A 25983-nucleotide genomic window follows, 5' to 3' on the forward strand; every position below is an offset into this window, starting at 1 on the left:
CCCAGCTACTCCGGGGACTGAGGCAGGAGAATGGCGTAAACCCGGGAGGCGGAGCTTGCAGTGAGCTGATATCCGGCCACTGCACTCCAGCCTGGGCGACAGAGCCAGACACCGTCTCAAAAAAAAAAAAAAAAAAACTTTCATTGTTTTTACCCTTATTATGAAAGACACAAATTTCATTTTCAAAAATCCAGAATGACAGTTTAGCTTTAAAATGGTTGGCAGCAGGTAGCCACTTTGGGGTCTTGAGCTGGGAATGACAGGAGGCAAGACTGCAACTTTCATTGATGGAGGAGAAGGAGGATGTGGTTTGTTGTGTGAGATGCTGAGGTCCAGGGGAGGGTAGTGATTAGACAATGACAAAATTAAGGGTCGGCAGGCAATTTGCAAACCACTCTGCTGAATACCAATTATTATACTTTTTTTTTCTTTTTTTCCCCCCTTTTTGTGGAGAACGAGGTCTCATTATATTACCCAGGTAGGTCTCGAACTCCTGGGCTCAAGCTATCCTCCCGCTTCTGCCTCCATGAGAGTGGGGATTACAGGCGTGAACCACTGCACACAGTGAATACCAATGATTAAAAAACAGTGAACGTGGGGCCTGGCGCCGTGGCTCACGTCTGTAATCTCAGAATTTTGAGAGGCTGAGGCAGGTGAATCATGAGGCAGGAGTTCAAGACCAGCCTGGCCAGCATGGTGAAATCCCATCTCCACTAAAAATACAAACAAACTAGCTGGGCATGGTGACATGCTCCTGTAGTCCTAGCCACTTGGGAGGCTAAGGCAGAATTGCTTGAACCTGGGAGGCAGAGGTTGCAGTGAGCAAAAATTGTGCCACTGCACTCTAGCCTGGTGACAGAAGGAGACTCCATCTCAAAAACAAACAAACAAACAAAAAGCAGTGAACATTTATTGAACACTTACACATGCTTGGTATTATACTAAACACTGTACATTTAGTAACCCATTTAACCCTGATAGTCAGGTACCTGTATCATTCTCATTATATGTATTAAAAATTTGAGGCACCAGGCCGGGCGCAGTGGCTCACGCCTGTAATCCCAGCACTTTAGGGGGCCGAGACGGGCGGATCACAAGGTCAGGAGATCAAGACCATCCTGGCTAACACGGTGAAACCCCGTCTCTACTAAAAAACACAAAAAACTAGCCGGGCGAGGTGGCGGGCACCTGTAGTCCCAGCTACTCGGGAGGCTGAGGCAGGAGAATGGCGTGAACCCGGGAGGCGGAGCTTGCAGTGAGCTGAGATCTGGCCACTGCAGTCCAGCCCGGGCGACAGAGCGAGACTCTGTCTCAAAAAAAAAAAAAAAATTTTGAGGCACCAAAGGGTTAGGTAACTTGTCCAAAGCTCCAGTTAAGCGTGGTGGAGCTCTCAAGTCTGTAGTCCCAGCACTTTGGGTGGCTGAGGCAGGAGGATTGCTTGAGGCCAGGAGTTTGAGACCAGCCTGGGCAATACAGTAAGACCTTGTCTCTAAAAAAAAAAAAGAGTAGTAGAGATGAAGTGTTAGTTTAGCTGAGTTCTGTAACCACCAAAGCTAGATATTTACTTTTACCTTTTATATGTGCAATTCGGGTTTCTCTTTTCTAATTTATAAAGTTCTAGGTGACCAGAGCTTCCATGATATCATCTGACATGTTGCTGTTCTGGACTCAGGTTTGTTGAAAGCAGCTGACATACTCTGTTAATGATTCCAAGGCCAGAGTCAGGCTGGAGTGAAGAGTTGGCCTGGTGTGTAAGAACTCCATCCCCCCTTAACTGGCAGGATGCAGGCAATGATTCAGTAGGTTAGGCTGGTCACCTCCCCCATCCCTTCACCCCCTGCCATCGTTCAAAATAGTAATTATGATGTAATGTTGGTTTAATGTTTAAAAAAATACTCTGATGATTTATGGACTTAAAAGTTATCTAAATGCACCCTGAGGATGATGGTGAAAGGTGCAATTTTGACATCAAAACAAGCGGGTGCATGGAATATTTAATTAAAGGATCAGATGAAGAAAGCAGATGCAAAGTCGCTTAGATGGAAATGTGGCCTAACCCCCCACCCCAAGGTCTGAGAGTGGCAGAAGCTAGTGTCACCTTTGAATACAAAACACGGCTACAGGCGAATTCAAGAAAGAGTGAGAATGTATTGCTTATATAATTTTAGGGCTTTTTTTTTCTGAGGCGGAGTCTTGCTCTGTTACCCAGGTTGGAGTGCAGTGGCACAATCTCAGCTCACTGCAACCTCTGGGTCCTGGGTTCAAGGAATTCGCCTGCCTCAGCCTCCCAAATAGCTGGGATTACAGGCGCCTGCCTCCACACCCGGCTAATTTTTTGTATTTTTGGTTTCTTTTAAAAAATGATTAATTATTAAACTACAAGATGATTTAAGGATTCTTGAAGGCATATAGACTCCCTTTCAAATGTAAACGAGTGGAGGAAAAACTGGAAGCCTGCACTCCTCCTCCTTTGCTAACAAAGGGTGTTTATTAGCTAGGATGGCAATGAAAAATTTAATACAATGTAGTTTATAGCAGTGGACCGTGTCTTTGGCTCCTCATCTGGATGTGTAGCTCTGGCTTCTCACGGATAAGCTGTAGAAAGCCTTATTAGATTCAAATACTGTCACTATGCCATATTAAAAAAAAATCATAGCTATGAGCTGTATTTCTTATACAAGAGGGGTTAAATTAGTTGATTTAAAGATTTCCCTCTTTCCTACTGGTGCTAAAAAATTGTTAAACAAAATTAGGAATGTGCTAATTTAACAATTTACACTACAGGCCTGCTGCCTGGCAATGTGCTGTCAATTCAAGAAAAGAAAGCAAGCAAGCTACTTCATGATGAGAAATCAAACCTCACCCCCACTTCTCTCTCTTTTCTTCCTTTTTTTTTTTTCCTCTGAGCAATGGTCCCCAGGAAACAAACCCACAAACCGCTGTCAAGTTTGATTCCTCTTTCTGGAGTTACAGCCTTCCTGCTCCTCCGTGATGGCTCAGCTGACACACCACCTCTGCTACTCGTTTTCAAAATACATGTTGAGTCTTAGGACCAGGATCAGGAGGACGATTGAGGTTTTTTTCCTTGTCATCTTTTCTTTTTCTTTCTTTCTTTTTTTTGGTGGTGGGTGGGGCCAAGCTAAGAGGGAGACAGCAGGTCTGCACCATCCCTCCTCTGACCCTCTGGGGCCATCTTCCTTCTGGCAATTCTCTTCCCCCATCTGTTTTCCTCTTGTTTTTGTTTTTTAAAAGAGAAGGAAAAACAATCAAAGAAAGGAAAAGAAACGAAACAAAATTACATGAAACATCTCTGTGGCAAGGCCAGTATGGTAGAAAATTATGGTTAAAAAATTATAGGAGTGCATTGATTCATGTGAGCATTCCATGTTTCCACACAGGTCTCAAATTATGGAAGAAATACATTGCTTAGGCAATAGATGGTGGCATGAGAAGCTTCCTCTTTAATTTTTCAATTATACAAAGTTTGCTTCTTCGTTTGGCAAAGGAGGGGCTCTGTTTTGGTTTTATTTGATCAGTAATTTTTCACTCCTTACACATTTCAGTAAATGTTCACTGATCTTCGCTTTGCTCCAGGTGCTGAGGAGGGAGCTCTGGGGGGAGCTGAGGGCTTAGGCATTCCTGGTGGGGCTGCCAGGCTCTTCCTTAGCCTGGGAAATGCTCCCATCACAGGACAGCACCCTGGCCCCTGAGATGGCTTCATCCTTTTGGAGAGGTACTTCTGCAGCTTCCTAGGGCCTTCAGCACGTGTCTAGCTCGGTTGATTTAAGGGCTCTTTCCAGGGTGATCATCCCATGGATTCCAATGAGCAAAACCAGAGGAGCTGGGGAGTTCCACGTAGTGTATTTTAAAATGTCTCCTTCTTTATGATCCAGGCATAGTTATGAAGGTTGGACACCGACGTGTTTTTTAAATTGCTTATCGAAGTATAAACAGTGAAATTGTGCACAGATCTCAAATGGCATTTATAAGTTTTGACAAATGTACACACATGGCAATCTATTTTTATTTCACTACCCCAGAAGGTTCCTTCATGCCCTTTCCCAGTCAATACCTCCTCATCCCCAAGAGTACTTTTCCACTCCCCATAGCTTAGCTGTCTGTTCTAGAATTTCCTGGAAATGGAATCACGCAGTATGAACTCTTTTGTGTTTGGGTTCTTTCTCACAACACGATGTTTTTGAGAGTCATCAGGTTGTTGCCTGTACCAGGTTAAATAGGGTATCACTAACAGCGAGATAGTGTTAAGAAGGGGACAATTTTTACCCCGTTGGCCTCCAGGCCAGATACTACCTAAATCCTGGTAAGTGGCTCTCCTTGCCCTTCCAAGTGAGTCTCTCTCCAGGGCCATGCAAGTTTCTCTCCCAGAACCGCTCAGGCGGCCTCGGGCACCACCCAGATGGCTGCGGGGCCATCACCAGGTCGCCTCCCCAGAACAGCTGCCCCCTGCTTCCCCCCAGTCCCATTAAAACTCAAAAGGGAACTCTGGCCCCTCTGCCGATCAGAATTCAGATTCGCTTAATTCCACGCATCCAACTGCACACAACCGTGTGATGTTTTGGTGATCACAGATACGCAGAGTCCTTTAAAAAAACGTAAAAAGAAAAAAAGAAAAGGTGGGTAAAAACCGAGATCTCCAAGGCAGTGGATATTAGTCTCGGTTGAGCCAGGGATTCAGAATGAAATCTTTTCTTTTTTAAATAAACGGAAGAGTCGTTCTCTGCTCCTCTCTCAGAAGGTTTCAAAGGTCGTCACACTGAAGCCCGGGGGCGTTCATCTCCCCAGCGGCCGGGAGAAGGGAGGAGGTTGGAGGGAGGAGGGAGGGAGCACACAAAAGCGGGCCGTGCTGAGAGGGCTAATGTTTCCTGTTTGCCTGGAGCCCCCTCCCCTGCCTCCCCTCCCCCAGCCCCCTCCCAGCACTCGGGCGGAAGTGAGTTTGCTCCTTTGGAGATTAAAAGGATTCCGAATTCCGATCAGTCCCAATAACCGGCGTACTGAAGAGAAGAGGAGGAGGAGGAGGAAGAGGCGGCAAAGCAGAGAAAGAGGGGGCGCGCGCGCGCGCACGCAACCCGAATTGGGGGAGTTGTGCAAAGCCCCAGGAGGCCGGGGCACGGCGGGAGCAAAGCCCGGTAGGCGCAGCGCGGCCGAGGCCACCCGCGTCCGGATCGGCGATTCGTTTCAGAAAGAAGATGACGCGGGCGCGATCCGGCGGCGTTGGCCACGCGGCTCCCGAGCTCGCCGCGCCGAGCTGTTGCCGGTTCCACTGATTCCAGCGCGCCTGAGAGAAGCCTCCATCCCCGAGGCTCGGGATCGGAGGGGGGACCAAGGCGAGGGCGAAATGGCCCAATGACAAAGGAAATGTGATCCCCCTTCGCTGCCAAGGTTTCAGAGAGGACGGACGTGAGGAGGAGGAGGGGCGCAGGGCGCGCGCGGAGCTCGGATAGCATTGCACGACGGCCCGCGCGGAGCGGGTACATCTAATATCTTCCTGCCGATGAATAATTCAGGGCGGCCCGCGGGGACCTGCGGCCCCGCGCGCTAAGCCGAAGGGGAAGGAGCGTGCGGGAAGCGCCCAGGCCAGGCAGGCGGGGGCACGAGGGCTCCGGGCCGCGTGGGGCGCGCGTGCGTGTTAAGCGCGGGCAGCCGCGGCCCGGCTGGGCAGGCGCGCGGGAGACTCGAGGCGCGTGGGACGCGCGTGCGTACTGCACGCGTGCGGCCGCAGCTGGGCCACCACGAGCTGCAGCTGCTGCGGGGCCCACCGCCCTGCAGACGAGGCCGCGCCTGGCGGTGCGCAAGCCCCAAGCGCAGCACGCCGGGCCACCCAGGAGCCCCTAGCCGCCGCGTCATGCGGCGGGGCGGCCGGCGTCGCGCGGGGAGACACCGGCTTGGCGACGCGCCGCTCCCGCCTTTACTAGTTTGGGGCGCCTTCCCCTCCCAAGAACAGACTAGATTCGTTTAAAGAAAAGCAACGCACCAAATACTCGTGGAACCAAATTCTGCTCTCGCCAGGACTGGGACTGGGACTGCACAGCGAACTCTCCTTTTGGGAACTCCTTTCGGCTACCGCGAAGCGAAGCCCCAGCTGCTCCGGGGAGTCTTCCGACCTCCCTGCCCCCGCTCGCCTCTCGCCGGTTGGCGCTTGTTCCGGTCTTCTCTCTTCGGAAGGCACGCGGCCCCCAAGTTATCCGGAGGAATCTGTGTTGCCGCTGGATAGTGGCATTTAATGCCTGCAGTGTCGGGGGTGGCAGCGCTCGGGCCGGACGTGGCGAAGCCAAGCGGGCAGCGCTGCTCTGGTGCCGGCTCCCGGATTGCAGGCCTCATCGATGCATTTTTCTGAGTGAGTCGGTGGCTCCCCCACCCACCTCGTCCGCTCTCTCCTCCTCCTCCTCCTCTTCCTCTCTGGTCTCCTCCCTCCTCCGGGCTAGGTTGCAAATGGCTTCGTTCCCCGAGACCGATTTCCAGATCTGCTTGCTGTGCAAGGAGATGTGCGGCTCGCCGGCGCCGCTCTCCTCCAACTCGTCCGCGTCGTCGTCGTCCTCGCAGACGTCCACGTCGTCGGGGGGCGGCGGCGGGGGCCCTGGGGCGGCGGCGCGCCGCCTACACGTCCTACCCTGCCTGCACGCCTTCTGCCGCCCCTGCCTCGAGGCGCACCGGCTGCCGGCGGCGGGCGGCGGCGCGCCTGGAGAGCCGCTCAAGCTGCGCTGCCCGGTGTGCGACCAGAAAGTAGTACTAACAGAGGCGGCGGGCATGGACGCGCTGCCTTCGTCCGCCTTCCTGCTCAGCAACCTGCTTGACGCGGTGGTGGCCACTGCCGACGAGCCGCCGCCCAAGAACGGGCGCGCCGGCGCTCCGGCGGGCGCCGGCGGCCACAGCAACCACCGGCACCACGGTCACCACGCGCACCCGCGCGCGTCCGCCTCCGCACCGCCACTCCCGCAGGCACCGCAGCCGCCCGCGGCTTCCCGCTCGGCACCCGGCGGCCCGGCCGCTTCCCCGTCGGCGTTGCTGCTGCGCCGGCCTCACGGCTGCAGCTCGTGCGATGAGGGCAACGCAGCTTCCTCGCGCTGCCTCGACTGCCAAGAGCACCTGTGCGACAACTGCGTCCGAGCGCACCAGCGCGTGCGCCTCACCAAGGACCACTACATCGAGCGCGGCCCGCCGGGTCCCGGTGCCGCGGCAGCGGCGCAGCAGCTGGGGCTCGGGCCGCCCTTTCCCGGCCCGCCCTTCTCCATCCTCTCAGTGTTTCCCGAGCGCCTCGGCTTCTGCCAGCACCACGACGACGAGGTGAGTGCGTGGGGCGTGTGTTTGCGTTCACCAGATAACTGCGTGTGTGCTCAACAGGGATCTCCCGGCCGGTCCCATAGCGAGGGGAGGAGGCCCTCTCCGGATTTGCTTTGTATTTCCTTTAGCTACGTGGCAGTCCTCGCTACTAAAGTAGATCATGACCTGGGAAGTCTGTGGAAGTGGATTCTGTGTAAGTGTCGCGAGGGGCCCCGAAATATCCCATAGCGTGGGATCCTCCCTTTTCCGATTTTAGTTTGTGTGTGGCAAAACGCGGCAATCGTCTTCAGTTAGGCATGAGTTGGGAAGACAGAGGTGTGTTTGTGTAGACGTGGCCTCCTGGCGCGGGCACGCCAGAGGCCTCCCAACGTGATGAGAAGGCGCTCCTTTATTTTCAGCTTTTTGTTTGGAAAACTCATAGGTTGTTGCCTTTAAGATAGGGCGTGAGCCCGGAAGAGATGGTTGTGTGGTGGTTGTGTGGGTGAGTGCGTGGAGTTGGTGTGCCTCCGTAGACCTGGTTTCCGCGTGCGCACTGGGGAGGGAGGGAGAGACTGGTTTTTTTGTTGCTGGGACAGCATGGTAGTCCTTGCCTCCTTATGTTGGGTAAGAGTGGGAGAGTCTGTGGATCTTTGAGGGCCAAAGGCCCGCGTCTTAAGCCCTTCTCTCTCCGTGGCTGTTTCCTATATTGTTTGAAATGCGTGTTCTGGCCCCTGAACTCTGCTAGCGTGAAATCGCCGTTCGTAGGCCCACGGCTCCACCCCGAGATAGAAGCAGAATAAGGGGACGACGACGTTACCTTCACCCGCCTGAGTCTCTTGGGCCGCGCCCGCCTGCCCGGACTCCAAGCCCTACAGGAACCGGTTTCCCTGGTTAGGAATGGTATCCACCCGGCTCAACCAGGGCCTCGACTTCCTTGGAAAAGACCAAGGCAGCCGTACGCTGCTGGAACGCCGGAGTGCGAAGGGTCTTAGGGCCACATCGCAACCCTCGAGCTTGATTTCGCCCTTTGGGCCGTCGAGTAAACTTTTGCTTATTTTTCACACCGTGTGAACCCTTTCTCCTTTCCTTTGGTATTACGCGAGTATCTTCTACTGCCCCGAACCCAATAAAAGTCAGGCCAAAAGTCTTGAGAAGCGGGCTCTGCCGGAGGGGGTCAGTAACTTGGGCGATCTACCTGTAGACCGGTGAGAGAGGGTGTGGGTGAAAGTCTTGATAGGGTAAGCTGGAGACTGCAGAGGCTTTAAAAACCATAGTGGGGGTCATGGCCTGTGTGAGCTGGAGAGTGGGTACCGAGCACCGCAAAGGTGAGCCCAGCGCTGCTACCTTTTCCATTCCTAACCTGTTATTTGGGGAGGAGGGCGGAGCCATTGCCTGATGGCCTTTAGCTGGCTTCTCCTGTTGGGAAAAAGTTGAAATTCTAATCTACTTGTTGTGGGCATCTCCTTTTAAAGAGTTTTTTCTAGGTAAGAAGCTAGGGGGCAGTTTTCATTTTTAAACTTTGAATGGACTCCTAGTTTAACATATTATGGGTTCATGTTCTGTAAGCACTTTTAGAAAAATGAATGATTGAGGTAAAATACCGATCCAAATCCCAGGAACAGAAAAATGGAGCCAGTTCACTTGCAGATTGGGATCAAATGCAGGGCGAGTAAAATGGGGTTGAATCCAGGAGTTTCCTTCCTGAGAGGTGCTTTTAGTTTAAATGTCTGTTTATATTTCTAGTTAAAGATCCACCTATATTTTTATTTAGACTGAAACAGTAGATGCTCAGTGTTGGCAGACTTGTAAAAGATTTATTCACTTTTAAAATTAGAAAACCCTTCAAACTGCATTGGGGAGTGTGAATTGAGAAGTGAAGCTCTCCACTCACCCTGGGTGGGAGGTACTCCCAAGCGCTTCAGATTCACTTTTTAGCATGTGCAATGTCAGGTTGAAGTAACTAAGACTTAACATAAAATTTGCACAGTTTTGAGCAAGATTCTACTTGCTCTCTTTAGCTTTTCATTAAAAAACGTTTTGGAAATTAATTGCTCGGCCCTTTTATTCATTCTTGGATTTAGAACGCCAGAAATTTGAGATTAAAGGTGACAAACCAGTGTTCTGAGTAGAAGACAAGTGTTTAGGAGAGAAAGCACTGCCAGGTAGTGAGGTTCATAAACGGTTCCACCCACAGCTTAAATAATTCCTTTTCTTTGAAGGAAGTGATCAGGTTAACAGTTTGAGAGTATTGTTCCTTTAAAAAGGACATCCCTCTGGCTGGGAAGGAGCTTTAGGACATTTACATTTGGAGGATGATAGGCCCATATCTTGACTGTGGTATACTGAATGCCTAAATCCACTTATTTAATGTGTATACTGTCTACCTCAATTTTTAAGACGAGCTCCTTAACTGAGTTACTTCCCTTGTCAACAGGCTCCATTAAATAATTCAGAGCAACACCTTTTCCTTATAGTTACTAAGGCCACCTGACCTTGGGAAGGAGGCCCAAACACCCTACCCCAGCCTGCAGGGTCTCTTGCCCAAGGAGACTTTCTTCCATAAGCGTCCCCTTGGAAATGTCTCCTTAGGATTGGCAAGTGAGGTGTCTTGTCTGAGCAATTGGCTTTAAGCCGTAGTGATGATAACCTGGACATCTTTGGGTTTTTCAACGAAATAATGAGACTTGCTTGCTGCTACTCTCTTTGGCTTATTTCAACAGCATAGTTGGGGCTTTTCACTAGTTCTGTGCCTCCAGAGTCCGAAAGACCTACAGGCTCCGTGGCCCAGCCAGCATCCGGGCGGGGAATCCGAGGCCGCCGTCCCCGGAACAGCTGGCCTCGGGCCCGCTGCGTGCCGCGGGTCCCGGGAGAGGCGGGCGCAGGCAGAGTCGCCACGGGCCTGTGCTGCCGCCCGGCTAGCCCGGAGCCTGCCTCGGCTCTGGGGACGTGGCCTGGCCGGCGGCTGCTCTTCTCCCTGCAGGCACTCGCTGGGGTGTTCACGGCCCCCTCTGGTCATGGAGAAGGGTCTTCGCTTGAGTTTTGGAGGAAGAGTTTCACAACTAGGGAGTTGTGAGCGCTGCTCCAGTTGCTCACAAGTGGCCTTTTAGCATTGTTTTGCTTTTGGCACATAGGACATGAGCCCTTTGCAGCCTTGGAGGCAACACCAGGAGCAGAAATCCTGGGTGTGTTCTGTGCCTAAGCTGAGCGTCAGGATTCTGTGAATGGCGGGAAGTTGAGCAAGGTTTGAACCCAGGAAAGCTTCTGTCACTAGTGGTGAGGGGCAGTGCGGGTGACATTGTTGCCACCTGGAAAACATTGTAGCCAACCCCACCCGAGGATGACAATATTGTTCCCAGTTAGGCGGGTCCCGGGGTGGAATTTTCTGGAGTCTCTGGTTGGAAAAAGGGGTGCAGGTGTTGATAGTATCCATGTGGTCCCTGTGTTGGGTTTTAAAATGCCACCTGAAGATAAAAGTTCTAGAATTCCAACCTGATTTGACCCTGAACATTGAGCACTCCCTGGGACTGTCTCCTGGCAGGAAACTTAAAGTGGCTTCAGACTCTTGGAACAAGGTTTGCTGCCTAAAATAATCGGTGGTTGTGTGAATTTCTGTTTTGTATCTTGCAAGTCACCATAAATGGGACTGTACCTGTATTCAGCACCAGTGTATATTATTCTCCTTTCCCAAAGTCTTAAGTTTTTTCGAGCGTGCATATACTCAGTGTATGCATGCTTATTTTTAAATTATATGCATGTTCTTGCTTAAATTATAAAATCCATACCAAAATATTTTTAAAAGCATAATACAAATTTCCCACTTATACTGTCCTATCTTTTCCTTCTTTAGAAGTGACCAGATGTAACTAAGTTGGTGAAATTTATGATAAACTTTGAGAATTTCTAGCTGAAATTGGGATTTTAATTGGAATCTGATTGATTCATATTAATTTCAACAGCTTTTTTTTTTTTTTTTTTTTTTTTAGTAAGGACAAGGAGAGAAAGTGAACAGAAATGGGTATTCTAGTATTTCTGTTACCTGCCTTCAACCTGCTCTACACTACTGGGTGAATATGTCTTTTGAGTGCAGACATCTCACCTACTGTCTGGAAAACCAAACTTTACGTGCCTTGGAAATAGTTACAGAGGTTGCTGCTTTGAATCCAGTTCAGCAGGTAGACATTTGGAAGCCTATTGAATTCAGAGAATGCTTGATAAAAATATATAGGAGGGAAATGTTCATTATTGATATGTTAATTGTTTAGCCTTTGTGGGTTTAAGCTATTTCCACTAAAGTGCATAGGAATGGATTTTTCAACATGGACCTTCAGGAAGTGGGGGGCCATGGCTAGTTTGGCAGGCCTGTACTGATGAGGTTGCCTTGAAGGCACAACGTGTCATGAACTGTGCTAGTAATACGGAGGCTGTTGTGGTATCAGCACTGTCTGGGAAACCTTTTGTGATTATTTGTTCAGTTTCCTTCCTTTGAAAAGATAAACTATAGTGATTTGGAGATTGCATAGATTTGATACAAGATTTTAATTTCCAATTCTAGGAATATACATTTTGGAAAACAAGATATTTGGAAACAAAACGGGTACTTTTTCTAGACTGCCAGGTCTTCATTTGACAATAGTATTTGTTCTTTATCATTGACATTGTTTTCTTTTTTCTTTTTTTTTTTGAGATGGAGTCTCACTCTGTCACCCAGGCTGGAGTGCAGTGGCGCCATCTCGGCTCACTGCAAGCTCCGCCTCCCGGTTTTATGCCATTCTACTGTCTCAGCCTCCCGAGTAGCTGGGAGTACAGGCGCCCGTCACCAGGCACGGCTAATTTTTTTGTATTTTTAGTAGAGACGGGGTTTCACCGTGTTAGCCAGGATGGTCTCCATCTCCTGACCTCGTGATCCGACCGCCTCGGCCTCCCAAAGTACTGGGATTACAGGCGGGAGCCACGGCTCGCGGCCAACATTGTTTTCAAAGTGAAATAGGTGTACTTGAAATGGGGAAACCCGGGAGGCGGAGGTTGCGGTGAGCCGAGGGGTCGCCATGTTGGCTAGGCTGGTCTTGAGCTCCTGACCTCAAGGTGCTCTGCCTGCCTCGACCTACCAAAGTGCTGGGATTCAGGTGTGAGCCACTGTGCCTGGCCGTTAGTTACTTTCTAGAAGGATCTCAGGAGGTTAAAATGTGTAGTTTCTCAAGTACTACTTAATATGGATGTAACTTTCTTCTCACATGTAAAATTATGAGCATAATTGGACTTTTTGTCTTTTTACTGAAAAAAATAACGAATAATCGTGCATGTATAGTAAGGGAGTTAGCTCTTGTGGAAGCTGTCAGTGAGGTGAAATGGCTAAAATGTTTTTTGAAGTGGTTTGCCCGGGTAAAACGTGTTTGTAAGTTTTTCTGGTTCAAGAAGAATTTTTATTAATTCTGTAGGTCTAAAATTTATCCCCCTCCGAGTTATTTCTGGTGCTAAAAGTCACCTGGTTTGCCATTTCTCCGTCCGATTCTCCACACAGGGCAAGGTTTATTTTGTCTGTATTCATTCTTAGCAAATAAAGGACCATTTCAGTGTCAGTTTTGACACTTAGGCAAAAGGGTGAGATGAATTCTATGCTATGCAGGCAGTTTCAAAATACTGCTTCCCCCATTCTCCCACTCCCACCCATAAAACTAATAAAGGTTAAAGGCCTGGCTCACTAAGGCTGTTTTTGCTATCTCTGCCATTTTGGAAGAGAGCAAGAGAAAGATAATGATAAAGAATTACATTTGCCTTAAGGGAGCAAGATGCCACCCATTGAAGCCTACTCTGTTACCGCTTTTCTTCTTGACCTTTCATGCATTGTGGCTTGCAAGAGTAAGCTTGATCCATCTTTCCTCTAAAGCTGATGTGACCTCCTACTTGTTCAATACTAAATTTTTCCCCTCCTTTTGAGGTTTTGTCTATACTCACAAACTGAGTTGGCTGAAACCAGATTGACTGTTTTGATTGACAAGACTCTGACTTGTCAACCTAAAAAGTGGGAGGAGTAGGGGGCCTAGTGGTGTCCCTTTACATTTGAAACTGTTTGACTTAAACTGTATTCCAAAGTAAATCTTTGCCTCTCCCATGCCGTTTCTTGCCTTCCTCATGGTGTAGATAAATGCAGTTTACTTACAACTGGCTTTGAAGGTAGAATGAAATGAAATGGGGGACAATCCCACTCAACTGCCATCCAGGGCGGGGTGCGGTGGCTTATGCCTGTAATCCCAGCACTTTGGGAGGCCGACGTGGGCAGATCACATAAGGCCTGGAGTGGGAGACCAGCCTGACTAACATGGTGAAACCCCTTTGCTACTAAAATTACAAAAATTAACCGGGCGAATCCCAGCTAGTGAGGCTGAGGCAGGAAAATCACTTGAATCTGGGAGGCGGAGGTTGCAGTGAGCCAGGATTGTGCCACTGCACTCCAGTCTGGGCAATAGAACAAGGCTATGTCTCAAAAACAAAAACGAACTCCCATCCAAACCTGAGTTTTAGAGATACTCATATTAGACTTAGGCTAATAGTGTTTTTGGTCATCCTTACTGTAGATTTTCTAATCCTAGATGGTTCCTAACCTGAACTTTAATTCCCATCAGGTGAGTTCTGGTTTTTTTTTTTTTGAGAGGGAGTCTTGCTCTGTCACCCAGGCTGGAGTGTAGTGGCACTACATTGGTCAGGCTGGGCTCAAACTCCTGACTTCAAGTCATCCACCCAGCTTGGCCTCCCAAAGTGCTGGGATTACAGGTGTGAGCTACCACACCCGGCCAGGTGAGTTTGTTTGTTTTTTTGAGACTCTGTTGCCAGACTGGAGCGCAGTGGCCTGATCTCTGCCCAGTTCACTGCAAGCTCCGCCTCCCGAGTTTTCGCCATTCTCCTGCCTCGGTCTCCTGAGTAGCTGGGACTACAGGCGCCTGCCCAGCTGATTTTTTTGTAATTTTTTTTTAGTAGAGACTCGGTTTCACCGAGTTAGCCAGGATGGTTAGCAATGTTGGTCAGGGTGGTCTCAATCTCTTGACCTCGTGATCCGCCCACCTTGGCCTCCCAAAGTGCTGAAATTACAGGCGTGAGCCACCGCACCCGGCCGTGAGTTTGCTTTTAATGAAGCTGTAGTTAAATTATCAGTTGGGACAAAAAATTAGCAGCCAGTTGTATTTCACTCAAAAACAATTTTCCACATAGAAGTAGTAGTCTTTAGCAATAAAAATATTGTTTTCAGTAATTATGTTAGCATATTGAAGTTGTGATTATTGGGAATGAGGTCCTTTGTCATGAAGGGTGGGGGGATAATTTTTTTTTTTTTTTTTTTTTTTTGAGGTGGAGTCTCGCTCTGTCACCCAGGCTGGAGTGCAGTGGCCGGATCTCAGCTCACTGCGAGCTCCGCCTCCCGGGTTTATGCCATTCTCCTGCCTCAGCCTCCCTAGTAGCTGGGACTACAGGCGCCTGCCACCTCGCCCGGCTAGTTTTTTGTATTTTTAGTAGAGACGGGGTTTCACCGTGTTAGTCAGGATGGTCTCGATCTCCTGACCTCGTGATTCGCCCATCTCGGCCTCCCAAAGTGCTGGGATTACAGGCTTGAGCCACTGCGCCCGGCCATAATTTTTTTTTTTTTTTTTTTGAGGTGGAATCTCATTCTGTTGCCCAGGCTGGAGTGTAATGGTCTGATCTCCGCTCATTGCACCTTCTGCCTCCTGGGTTCAAGCGATCCTCCTGTCTCAGTCTCATAAGTAGCTGGGTTTACAGGCATGCACCACCATGCCTGGCTAATTTTGTATTTGTCATAGAGACAGGGTTTCGCCATATTGGCCAGGCTGGTCTCCAAGGATTGCCCGCCTCAGCCTCCCAAAGTGCTGGGATTATAGGCGTGAGCCACCACGCCTTGCAAGGGGGCATGATTCTTGATTGTGATCATTTATATGAGCTTCTGCAGAATAGCACGTTTTGTCAACTTGAATAGGTTTTAAATAGAGCGGTGGGCACAAAAAAGAATAAAGTGGATGCAGATCAGTTGTGTAGACTGAGGACATATCCTTCTGGCTCTGACACCCTGTGAATTCCACGGGCCCTTGAATGGACTTTGGAGCCTGAGTGGTCAATCAGGTCAGGCGCCCCTGAGAATGAGAGCCTTTGTAAACATCTGTTGGCTGCTGCATCCTGTAGCTGTTGCTTCTGGAAAGTTTGGCCAGCCATTTTGTTCTTGTCCTAACCTTTTGCAGTTAAAATGTTTTTCTTGAAATGCCAGTGGATTTGGGGAAGTCGTTTCATACTCTTTTGAGACTGATTGGGATAATTACTAAAATGGTGTTATTTGCAGTTTTTGCATCTGTAAAATGAGGGTAACTCTTTGCGGTGTTGGAAGGATTAGAGCTGACATATAGTCTTATAGCACAGTGCCCTACAATTGAAGGCAATTTGAAACTTTTTTTTTTTTGAGGTGGAGTCTTGCTTTGTCACCCAGGCTGGAGTACAGTGGTGCAATCACAGCTTACTGCTGTCTCAACCTTCCCGGCTCAAGTGATCCTCCCACCTTAAGAGAAGGTGCATGCCACGAAGCCTGGCTAATTAAAAAAAATTCTTTTTGTAGAGACTGGATTGCACCATGTTGCCCAGGCTTGTCTCCGACTCCTGGGCTCAAGCCACCCTCCTGCCTGTCCTCCCAAAGTGCTGGGATTATAGGCATCAACCACCTCACCTGGCCCCTGTTTACATTTTATATGATGTGTTTGAAAACCACTAATTTTTCTTTTTAATTTTTTTGTAGAGACGGGGTTCTCACTTTGTTGTCCAGGCTGGTCTTGAACTCTTGGCCTCAAGTGATAGTGATCCTCCTACTTCAGTCTCCTAGAGTACTGGGGTTACAAGCATGAGCCATTGCCCTCCACTAGAAAACACTAATTTTTTTTTTTTTTTTGACACAGACTCTCACTCTATCACTCAGGCTGGAGTGCAGTGGTGTGATCTCAGCTCACTGCAACCTCTGCTTCCCGGGTTCAAGCGATTCTTCTGCCTCAGCCTTCTGAGTAGCTAGAACTACAGGCATGGACCACCATGCCTGGCTAATTTTTTTTTTTTTGGGACGGAGTTTCACTCTTGCCCAGACTGGAGTGGAATGGTGTGATCCCGAGTAGCTGGGATTGCAGGCATGAGCCACCACAGAGACAGGGTTTCTCTGTGTTGGTGAGGCTGGTCTCGAACTCCTGACCTCAGGTGATCCGCCTGCCTCCCAAAGTTCTGGTATTACAGGCGTGAGCCACTGTGCCCGGCCATGCCTCGCTAATTTTTGTATTTTTAGTAGATATGGGGTTTCACCGTGTTGACCAGGCTGGTCTCCAACTCCTGACCTTGTGATCCACCCGCCTGGCCTCCCAAAGTGCTGGGATTACAGGCATGAGCCACCGTGCCCTGCCACCATCACTAATCCTTAAAGCCAGGATATTGTATGGGGGCTGGGGAGAGGAAGGGAAACTGTGGCATATCAAGGAAGCAGATCAACTTGCTCAATGGAACAGTCTAATCTCTGCAACTAGAATATTTAGTAAGCATTAATGTCATGGTATTGTGTCTGTGTGTGTTTTTGTGTGTCTGTGCATGCATTGGAGGAGGCATCTGAAGAAGAATCAAATTGTCACAAGAAAGGCCTTAAGTCTTCATAGAAGAAACTTCTCCATTACAAATGGGAATGCTGAGTCCTGGGGTATGAAATGACTTGATCAGAAACTGTCCTGACTCCTAGTCTAGCACTCTTTCCACATTGCTATTTATGTGACAATAACATGTGTTACTGACAAATGTAGCTTTTAGAGATTAATCCTTAAAAAGCTGCTTAATACTAAATTTACTGCCTGAATTTTTTTTTTTTTTTTGAGATGGAGTCTTGCTCTGTCACCCAGGCTAGAGTGCAGTGGCACCATCTTGGCTCACTGCAACCTCTGCCTCCTGGGTTCCAGCATTCTCTTGCCTCAGCCTTCCAGGTACGTGGGACTGTAGGTGCATGCCACCATGCCCAGGTAATTTTGTATTTTTAGTAGAGATGGGGTTTCACCATGTTAGCCAGGCTGGTCTTGAACTCCTGACCTCAGGTGATCCACCTGCCTTGGCCTCCCAAAATGCTGGGATTATAGGCGTGAGCCACTGTGCCCAGCCTCTACATGTGTTTTTTGTTTGTTTGTTTGTTTGTTTTATTTTATCTTCTTGCTTTGACCTAAGTCATTAAGGAGTCTAAGTCATTAAGGAGAAAATTAAAAAGCATAAATGGGCTCTGGTCTCTTAGCCAAAAACTGAGTGTAACCATCTTGCAAAAAACTGCTTGTCATTCCAAAATTAATTTAGTAAGTATTACCAGAATGGTAATTTAGTGAGGGAGAAAGCTTTGAGTTTTGTTAATCTCTTGAAATGATAACTACATCTCATAGTATCAGGGTGCGGTGCATCCTCTGGGCATATTCTATTCCAGATTGCCGGGAATGGAGCCCGCCTCCTGCTCCTGTCCCCATGCCCTCTCACCCTGGCCCCGACACCTCAGAGCAATTGGGCATTAATGGAGTGGGGATTTTTACACCAAGTCTGGCCTCTGTCGATATCAGTGGATTTAAGGAGCAATTCTAGCTTTTGCCTGATTGTCAACTTCCAATGAGTTAATGCAAGTTAGGTTTGACCCTCAGAAGATGCCCAAGCTCTGCCTTCATTCCTTTGCAGAAACAAAGGAGACTTCTTAGTTTTCAAGCCATAGAATGCCTCCCCCTGCCCCAAATGTTGAGGGGTTGTTTTTGTTTGTATGTTTTGTTTTTTTGCCGGAACTGGAGTGCATTGGCGCGATCTAGGCTCACTGCAACCTCCACCTCCTGGGTTCAAGCGATCTTGTGCCTCAGCTTCCCCAGTAGCTGGGATTACAGGCGCCTGCCACCACGCCTGGGTAATTTTGATATATATATATATATTTTTTTGAGACAGAGTCTGGCTCTGTCTGTCGCCCGGGCTGGAGTGCAGTGGGGGCTGGAGTGCAGTGGCAGGTTCTCAGCTCACTGCAAGCTCCGCCTCCCGGGTTTACACCATTCTCCTGTCTCAACCTCCAAGTAGCTGGGACTACAGGCGCCCGCCACCTCGCCCGGCTAGTTTTTTTTTTTTTTGTATCTTTTAGTAGATATGGGGGTTCCACGATGTTAGCCAGGATGGTCTCGATCTCCTGACCTCGTGATCCGCCCGTCTCGGCCTCCCAAAGTGCTGGGATTACAGGTTTGAGCCACCGCGCCCGGCCAATTTTGATATTTTTTTTTAGCAGAGACTGGGTTTCACCATGTTGGCCAGGCTGGTCTCGAACTCCTGACCTCAGGTGATCCACCTACCTCTGCCTCCCAAAGTGTTGGAATTACAGGCGTGAGCCACTGTGCCTGCCTGCAAATGTTGAGTTTTGATGGACTTTTCCAACCACATTATATAGATGGGGGTGGGGGACCGTTGGGGGATTTTGGAGATGAAAGGGGAAGAGTAGCTTGAAAAATGCTCACAGCTTCTTGGTATAGGTAAGACCATGAGCCATAGAATAACGACTGGATTTAAGTCCTAGTGTTGCCCTGTGTGACCTCGGACAAGTCACTTAACTGACTTGATTTCTGACCCTTAAGATGGGAGTGATAGGGGTGGCTACATCTTCCAGACCTATTTATGGGGAGCTCTTTCACATGAAGGTGGTTTGAAAGAGGTAGAAAATTTTATGTTGTAATGTATGTGCCCATAACTGTAAATATCATGAAAAAATTTGGCTTCAACTTTTCCTGCAAGTTGCAGCCAAACAGCTAAAATTTCTTTTCATGAAATTAAACAATGTTGCTTATCTTCCTTTTTTTTTTTTTTGGAGAAAGAATCTCGCTGGGATGCCCAGGCTGGAGTACAATGGCGCGATCTCGGCTCACTACAACCTCTGACTCCCGGGTTCAAGTGATTCTCTTGCCTCAGCCTCTGCAGTAGCCAGGCGCGTGCAACCACACCCGGCTAATTTTTGTATTTCGAGTAGAGATGGAGTTTCACCATGTTGGCCAGGCAGGTCTTGGAACTCTTGACCTCAAGTAATCTGCCCTCCTTGGCCTCCCAAAGTGCTTGGGATTACAGGCATGAGCCATTGCACCCGGCCGTTATCTTCCTTAAAAGATATGTTTTGGTTGATGGCCAAGCAGTATTTGATGCCGTGAAATAACTTGGGCAGTTCCTCATTGCTGACAGAACTTGATGTATTAAAATTTGCCATCAAAATATTTGAATGCCTATTTCTGCTCAGTGTGAATTGTGCTCTTCGCTGAAGATGTGTAAGAGCAGTCTATATTCTGTTCCTTGCTTTAGTCTTGTGGTTTGACTGGGAATATAAAACTGAAAAGGAAAAGGTGAATTGCTGGGAGGGGATTCTCTACTTCCCTATATGGCCACTTTATATGTGGCCTTATTTAAATTACTAGATGAGATTTAAACGCTAAAGTTGGCCATGCACATTGGCTTATTCCTGTAATCCCAGCACTTTGGGAAGCCGAGACAGGAGGATGGCTTGAAACTGGGAATTTGAAGACCAGCGTGGGCAACAAAGCAAGACCCTGTCTCTGCAAATTAGCCGAGCACAGTAGTTGTGCCCCTGTGGTCCTAGCTACTGGAGGAGTGGGGAGGGTCTGAGGTGGGGAGGATCACTTGAGCCCAGGATGCAGTGAGCTATGATCATGCCATTGCACTTCAGCCTGAGCAACGGGATGAGATCCTGTCTGCAAAAGTTGATGGAATCCAAATAAGTTCAGATGGGGAGATGAGTTTGAGGCTGAATGAACAGTAATGTTGGGGAATGCCCAGGTGTGGTGGCACACATATGTGGTCCCAGTTACTCAAGAGATAGGATTGCTTGAGCCTGGGAGGTGGAGGTTGCAGTGAGCTGAGATCATACCACTGCATTCCAGCCTGGCTTGCAAAGTGAGACTCTGTCTCAATAAAAAATAATACAAGTTTAAAAATTAGACATTTTACCTAATTATTTCTACTTCTTTCAACATCCGTAAGGAAGATATAAGGGTCCCCTCCTCTTCCTCCCTTCCTAGGGGGTGGATGATTGATACATGGAAGAAATAATTGGTGTATCAGGGGCCAGAGCCACATTAATTAATAGATAATATAAAGAATTATTGACTGGGCCGGGCGCAGTGACTCACGCCTGTAATCCCAGCACTTTGGAGGCCGAGGCAGATGGATCACCTGAGGTCAGGAGTTCGAGACCAGCCTGGCCAACACATGGTGAAACCCAGTCGCTACTAAAAATACAAAATCTAGCCAGGCTTGGTGTTATGCGCCTGTCATCCCAGCTACTTGGGAGGCTGAGGCAGGAGAATCACTGGAGAAGCACTTGAACCCGGGAGGTGGAGGTTGCAGCGAACTGAGAACGCACCACTTCATCATTGCACTCCAGCCTCGGTGACAAGAATGAAACTGTCTTAAAAAGAAAAAAAGGGCTGTTGTTCCCAAACCTGCTTATTGTAATTAACCCAGCTCAAGTAAAGATGAAATAGGGGTGCAGAATATTGTAATTTCTATGAAAACTGGTTTGATAAAGTAAGCCCTGGGGAAACAACAGAGAGCAAAACAGTCCCACATCCCTGCTGTAGATTTCACATTTGGGATAATAAGATGATTCCCTGCCTTCATTGTGTCCTTAATCTGCTTCTGACTGGAGTGGAGGCTGCTGCTGTTGCACAGAGGGAGCATCTGTGGATAGCTGGTTTGGAAGCCCCTGGCTATCTTCCCGGTGTGAAGTAAGACACTCAGTGCATGATGGTTATAATCTTAAGAGTGAGATGGGGAGATTGAGTACAGGCTGCAGGAGTACTGAGCACGTTTTTTTGTTTTTTTTTTTTTTTTTTGCTCAGGCTCAAGTGCAGTGGGAAGAACGACCTGACTTTTTTGAGAATCAAATGAAATATTTTCTGCAGTAAGCCCTATTTATAAGTGAAGACATTGATGTAGAAATGTAATATGAGAGAATTAATATGGGGACAGTGCTGCATAGGGCTAACGGAAGCACCTACTGTGCCCCACCCCCATCCTTGATCGTTGGGGAAAAAATGCTTCTTTGTTTTTAATTTTCTTCATTTTCCTAATACAACAGGTTTCTACTTCCTTTGTTTCTGTCCTTAGCTTGAAAAGAGCCTTCGGGGATTTAGAGGAATATTCCAAGAGGAAAATTAGTTTTTCCAATTTAATTTGATTTTAAAAACCACATAGGTGCTGCAAATACAAAGAAAAAACACAACTCTGTTCAGCTGTGGACTGATCCAAACTATTTGGAGCTTTGGGGCTCAGAGTTACCTCCGTGTGTATGAGTGAAGTAAGGTTTTAAGTGTCTCCACTTTTAAACTGAAGTTTGGTAGGTGAAACAGAGTGATTGTGTTTGTTATGGTGATAAGTAGAAACCATTTGAAGAAAGGATAGCAAATCCTCTCATAGCAGGAGATAGTGATTAAGTCTAGTGACGTTTGGGACTTGACAAAGCAGCTACAAATTTCATGTTAAGCCTGTTGTGCAATAAATCCAGACTTGCCTTGGTTGAGATCCTACAGCTGAAGTTGTTACCTGTCTTCATCTGCAGCTTTATTGTTGGTTTAAGTAGACTGTGTGTTAATTACATACACAAATGTTAACGTACACAGGCATACAATGAAAGGCATTAAATATACCAGGGTTTCCTAGATCGGGGGAGTTTTACTTCTAGTATAGCCAGTTTTAAAGTTGGAAAATGAGCATTTCCTTTTCTCATAAAAGGAGGGATGGTGGGAGGCCGTGTGCGGTGGCTCACACCTGTAATCACAGCACTTCGGGAGGCCGAGGCGGGTGGATCACAAGGTCAATATCGAGACCATCCTGGCCAACATGGTGAAACTCTCGTCTCTACTGAAAATACAAAAATTAGGTAGGCGCGGTGGCGGGCACCTGTAGTCCCAGCTACCCTGGAGACTGAGGCAGGAGAATAGCCTGAACCCGGGAGGCAGAGGTTGCTGTGAGCCGAGATTGCGCTGCTGCACTCCAGCCTGGTGACAGAGTGAGACTCCATCTCGAAAAAAAAAGAGGGATGGTGTTCACATTTGGCCTTTTGAGCCTTCGTTTGTCTATGGCCTACTACAGAATCTGAGCACAGAATTTGTCTGAATGTAGTGACATTCTGCCCAAACTGGCAGAAGGAACTATCAGTGCCTTTTTGTCCTAACCCCATAGAATTTAATTTATACAGATTTTTTTGTTTGCTTGTTGAGACGTAAAACCAGTTAGTTGTCTTCCCCATCATGAAAGGTATGTAAAACATCGAATGGAATAAAATTTAAAAGCTGTGTGCAAGATGAAACTATGAAGATGAGAAGGAAGCGATGTTAAGCTCTGGTTTGAGAGAAGAAGTTGAGTTTCAGGCTCTGTTGGGTTCCCGTTATTGGCATGTTAAGGACATCTGGACAAATCACAGTTTTTGCATGTGTAACATGATGAGGGGGGAGTGGGGGCAGAATGTCCATGGTGTAACAGTTCTGTAGCTTCAGCAGGTTAAGAAACATTCTCATTTTAATTCCTTGACTTTACACCTATTTGTAAATGTTATCACTGTGCGAGGGTCCTCTCCCACCCAAATGGTAAAAACAGACAGATTGGCTCACTGTGAGCAGAAAAGAGGAACCCAGATGAATGAGTGCTTAATCAAAAGTATGTTAACACTTGATAGGGGTGAAAAAGGGAGGGAAGGGGTAACAATTTTGTTTTAAAGGTGTGTTTAAAAGACAACAACGTTCAATGGTTTTGGGAAAATGACGTTTTGTTTAGAATTCACAACGCTTGTCATTTTAGGTTGTAATTTTTCTGAGTATGTCTATGCCTGTGAGTATAATATTTGATGTTTTTCATTTCTCCTTCTTCACCATCCTTAGTCAGCTCGTAATTGCTGGATGAATAGAAAACTGAGATTTTTCTCAGGGATACCTTTTATCCTAGGAAGTAACTTTAGTTAACTCTAATCATAAGTAATATAAACCTATTTGTTGTTTGGATTATCTGTAAATTTTCTTTTTCTTTTTTTTTTTTTTGAGACAGAGTCTCGCTCTGCCGCCCAGGCTGGAGTGCAGTGGCCGGATCTCAGCTCACTGCAAGCTCCGCCTCCCAGGTTTACGCTATTCTCCTGCCTCAGCCTCCCGAGTAGCTGGGACTACAGGCGCCCGCCAGCTCGCCCGGCTAGTTTTTTATATTTTTTAGTAGAGATGGGGTTTCACCGTGTTAGCCAGGATGGTCTCGATCTCCTGACCTCGTGATCCACCCGTCTCGGCCTCCCAAAGTGCTGGGATTACAGGCTTGAGCCACCGCGCCCGGCTGGCCTGTAAATTTTATTTTTCAAATGTACCCTGTCCCACTTCTTTCCAAAGTGTGTGGTGTTCCAGGTTCGGGGGGTTCCTTTCAAGCAACCATTTACATACACAAGCATATAGAGTTTAGTCTTAAAAAACATGTGCCTTGTACTGACTTGCGGGTCATTATTTGCTCTAAACTTCGCCTTTATAGCGTGAAATTTATTTTGCCTTTCTTTGCTTCTGATTGCCTCTTTTATTTGGCTGTTGCCAGCAATGCACATCCTTGTGTCCCTGTTACCCTCTCTTATAGAAGGGAGATCCTCCCCTCCCCCGACTGCTTCCCCAGCAAGGAGATCTCTGGAACCCTGGAGAGGCACGTTTGAGATGTTAATAGATCCCAGCACTTTGCTCCTGAGAGCTTGCCTCCCACCAGCCACATTTCCTCCCCCTCCACCCCTCCCTTATTGCCATCAATCTAATGAAAAGAAGGGTTCGTCCTGTTGTTTTATTCTTCATTTCTGCAATTGCTATGAGGTGTGCGTGAGCTTTTTGTATGTTTATTGGCCATTTGAGTTTTCCTCCTGAGTTCCCTGCTCCTGTTCCTGGGCTGATTTCTTGGGTTTAAAAAAATTCAATTTGTAGGCATTTCGGATAAATACTGATTACTAGTTGTGTGTTACAAAGGATTTCTCTGAGGCCATGGTTTGCCTCCATTTAGTTTAACTTGGTATACATTTTAAATTTTAGTGTGATAGACATTGACTTTCTCTACATTTTGTGTCTTGAGGTCTCACTTTAGGATATAGTCTTGGTATATCATATGAGGTGGATCTAACTTTATTTAGAACAAACGATGAGCCTAATGTCCTGTCTCTGTTAGTGAATGGTTTCTTGTCCTTTTTTTCTTCCTACCTTAGATTTCAGGGAAGCCATTCTGAAAATAGCTATTGGCTGTGGATGAAGAGCAGGTATATGAAGATCCTTAACTTGTGAATACCAGCTGGCTTGCAGTCAGTTGAGTGTTCATGCTTCGTGGCCATATACTGGTAGCTATTAAGGAAATAGTCTCTGCAGACGTTCATTTATTCACAGCAGATGAGTGATGGTGCTTGTATTGGTCTAGGTCTTGTTACAAACCACCCATTCCTTCAGCATGTACCTATTCCCGGGCTGGGCTTTGTCAAAAACATACAGAATTGCTGTCTTACAGGTGCCTTTTCCCCCCTCAATTTTTATCTTCATTGGATTTTTAAATTGCAAAAGAAATAAGTAGTCACTGTAACACAGGCAAACATGAAGTATATTTAAAAAAAAAAAAACTTACCAGTTTCACTCCCCAAATGTAATCATTGTTAACAGCATGGATAATATCATTGTTCTTATTTCCTAAGCGTATGCAATGCCATCTTTATGACTGTCTGTAATTTAGTTGTGTACACATTGATATAAAGGTGTTTTGAAATATATATTGCATTTTGTACTGTCTAATAAGTCTGTGTTGCCACCACCACAATCAAGATAGGACATTTCCACCAGCCCAGAAAGTTCCTTTACTACGTTGCCTTTTAGTACAAATCTGTGGAGAATTTGGCCTGCTTCTCTGGTCATGGGTCTCAAAAAGATTTATGAAAATATAGTTTTAGGGGCTGTGGATATGGTCAAGTCTCTAAGGATGAAAAGTTGCAATGTCTGATGTCCTGGCTTACTACTGATCTGATAATAGTTGTAAAACTTACTAACGTCACCTGGCATGGTGGCTCAGGCCTGTAATCCCAGCACTTTGGAGAGGCCAAGGTGGGCGAATCACGAGGTCAGGAGATCGAGACCATCCTAGCCAACATGGTGAAATCCCGTCCCTACTAAAAATACAAAAAATTAGCCGGGCATGGTGGGACGCACGTGTAGTCCCAGCTACTCGGGAGTCTGAGGCAGGAGAATTGCTTGAACCCAGGAGGCGGGGAGGCTTCAGTGAGCTGAGATAACGCCACTGCACTCCAGCCTGGGTGACAGACTCAAAAAAAAAACAAAAACAAAAACCTCCTAAATTCTTTTTTTTTTTTTTTTTGAGGCGGAGTCTCGCTCTGTCGCCCGGGCTGGAGTGCAGTGGCCGGATCTCAGCTCACTGCAAGCTCCGCCTCCCGGGTTGACGCCATTCTCCTGCCTCAGCCTCCCGAGTAGCTGGGACTTACAGGCGCCCGCCACCTCGCCTGGCTAGTTTTTTGTATTTTTCAGTAGAGACGGGGTTTCACCGTGTTAGCCAGGATGGTCTCGATCTCCTGACCTCCTGATCCGCCCGTCTCAGCCTCCCAAAGTGCTGGGATTACAGGTTTGAGCCACCGCGCCC

At 47.6% G+C, this 25983-nt stretch overlaps 2 protein-coding genes across 2 annotated transcripts in view; one reads left to right on the forward strand and one right to left on the reverse strand.

The window, feature by feature from the left end:
* Positions 1-2947: 2947 nt before the first annotated feature.
* Positions 2948-5707, reverse strand: LOC117084312. The gene has a single exon (XM_033212909.1). The coding sequence runs from the start codon at positions 5493-5495 to the stop codon at positions 4992-4994; it is 504 nt and encodes a 167-aa protein (XP_033068800.1). The 5' UTR covers positions 5496-5707; the 3' UTR covers positions 2948-4991.
* A 259-nt stretch (positions 5708-5966) lies between these two features.
* TRIM71 (tripartite motif containing 71) overlaps positions 5967-25983 on the forward strand; it is an 81233-nt gene continuing 61216 nt past the window's right edge. Inside the window, exon 1 of the mRNA XM_033212908.1 lies at positions 5967-7302. Coding sequence (XP_033068799.1) covers positions 6451-7302 — 852 coding nt within the window. The 5' untranslated portion in view covers positions 5967-6450. The remainder of the gene's footprint in view (positions 7303-25983) is intronic.

Source organism: Trachypithecus francoisi, unplaced genomic scaffold (assembly GCF_009764315.1).
Source record: "Trachypithecus francoisi isolate TF-2019V2 unplaced genomic scaffold, Tfra_2.0 Lachesis_group0, whole genome shotgun sequence".
Classification (NCBI taxonomy): Eukaryota; Metazoa; Chordata; class Mammalia; order Primates; family Cercopithecidae; genus Trachypithecus; species Trachypithecus francoisi.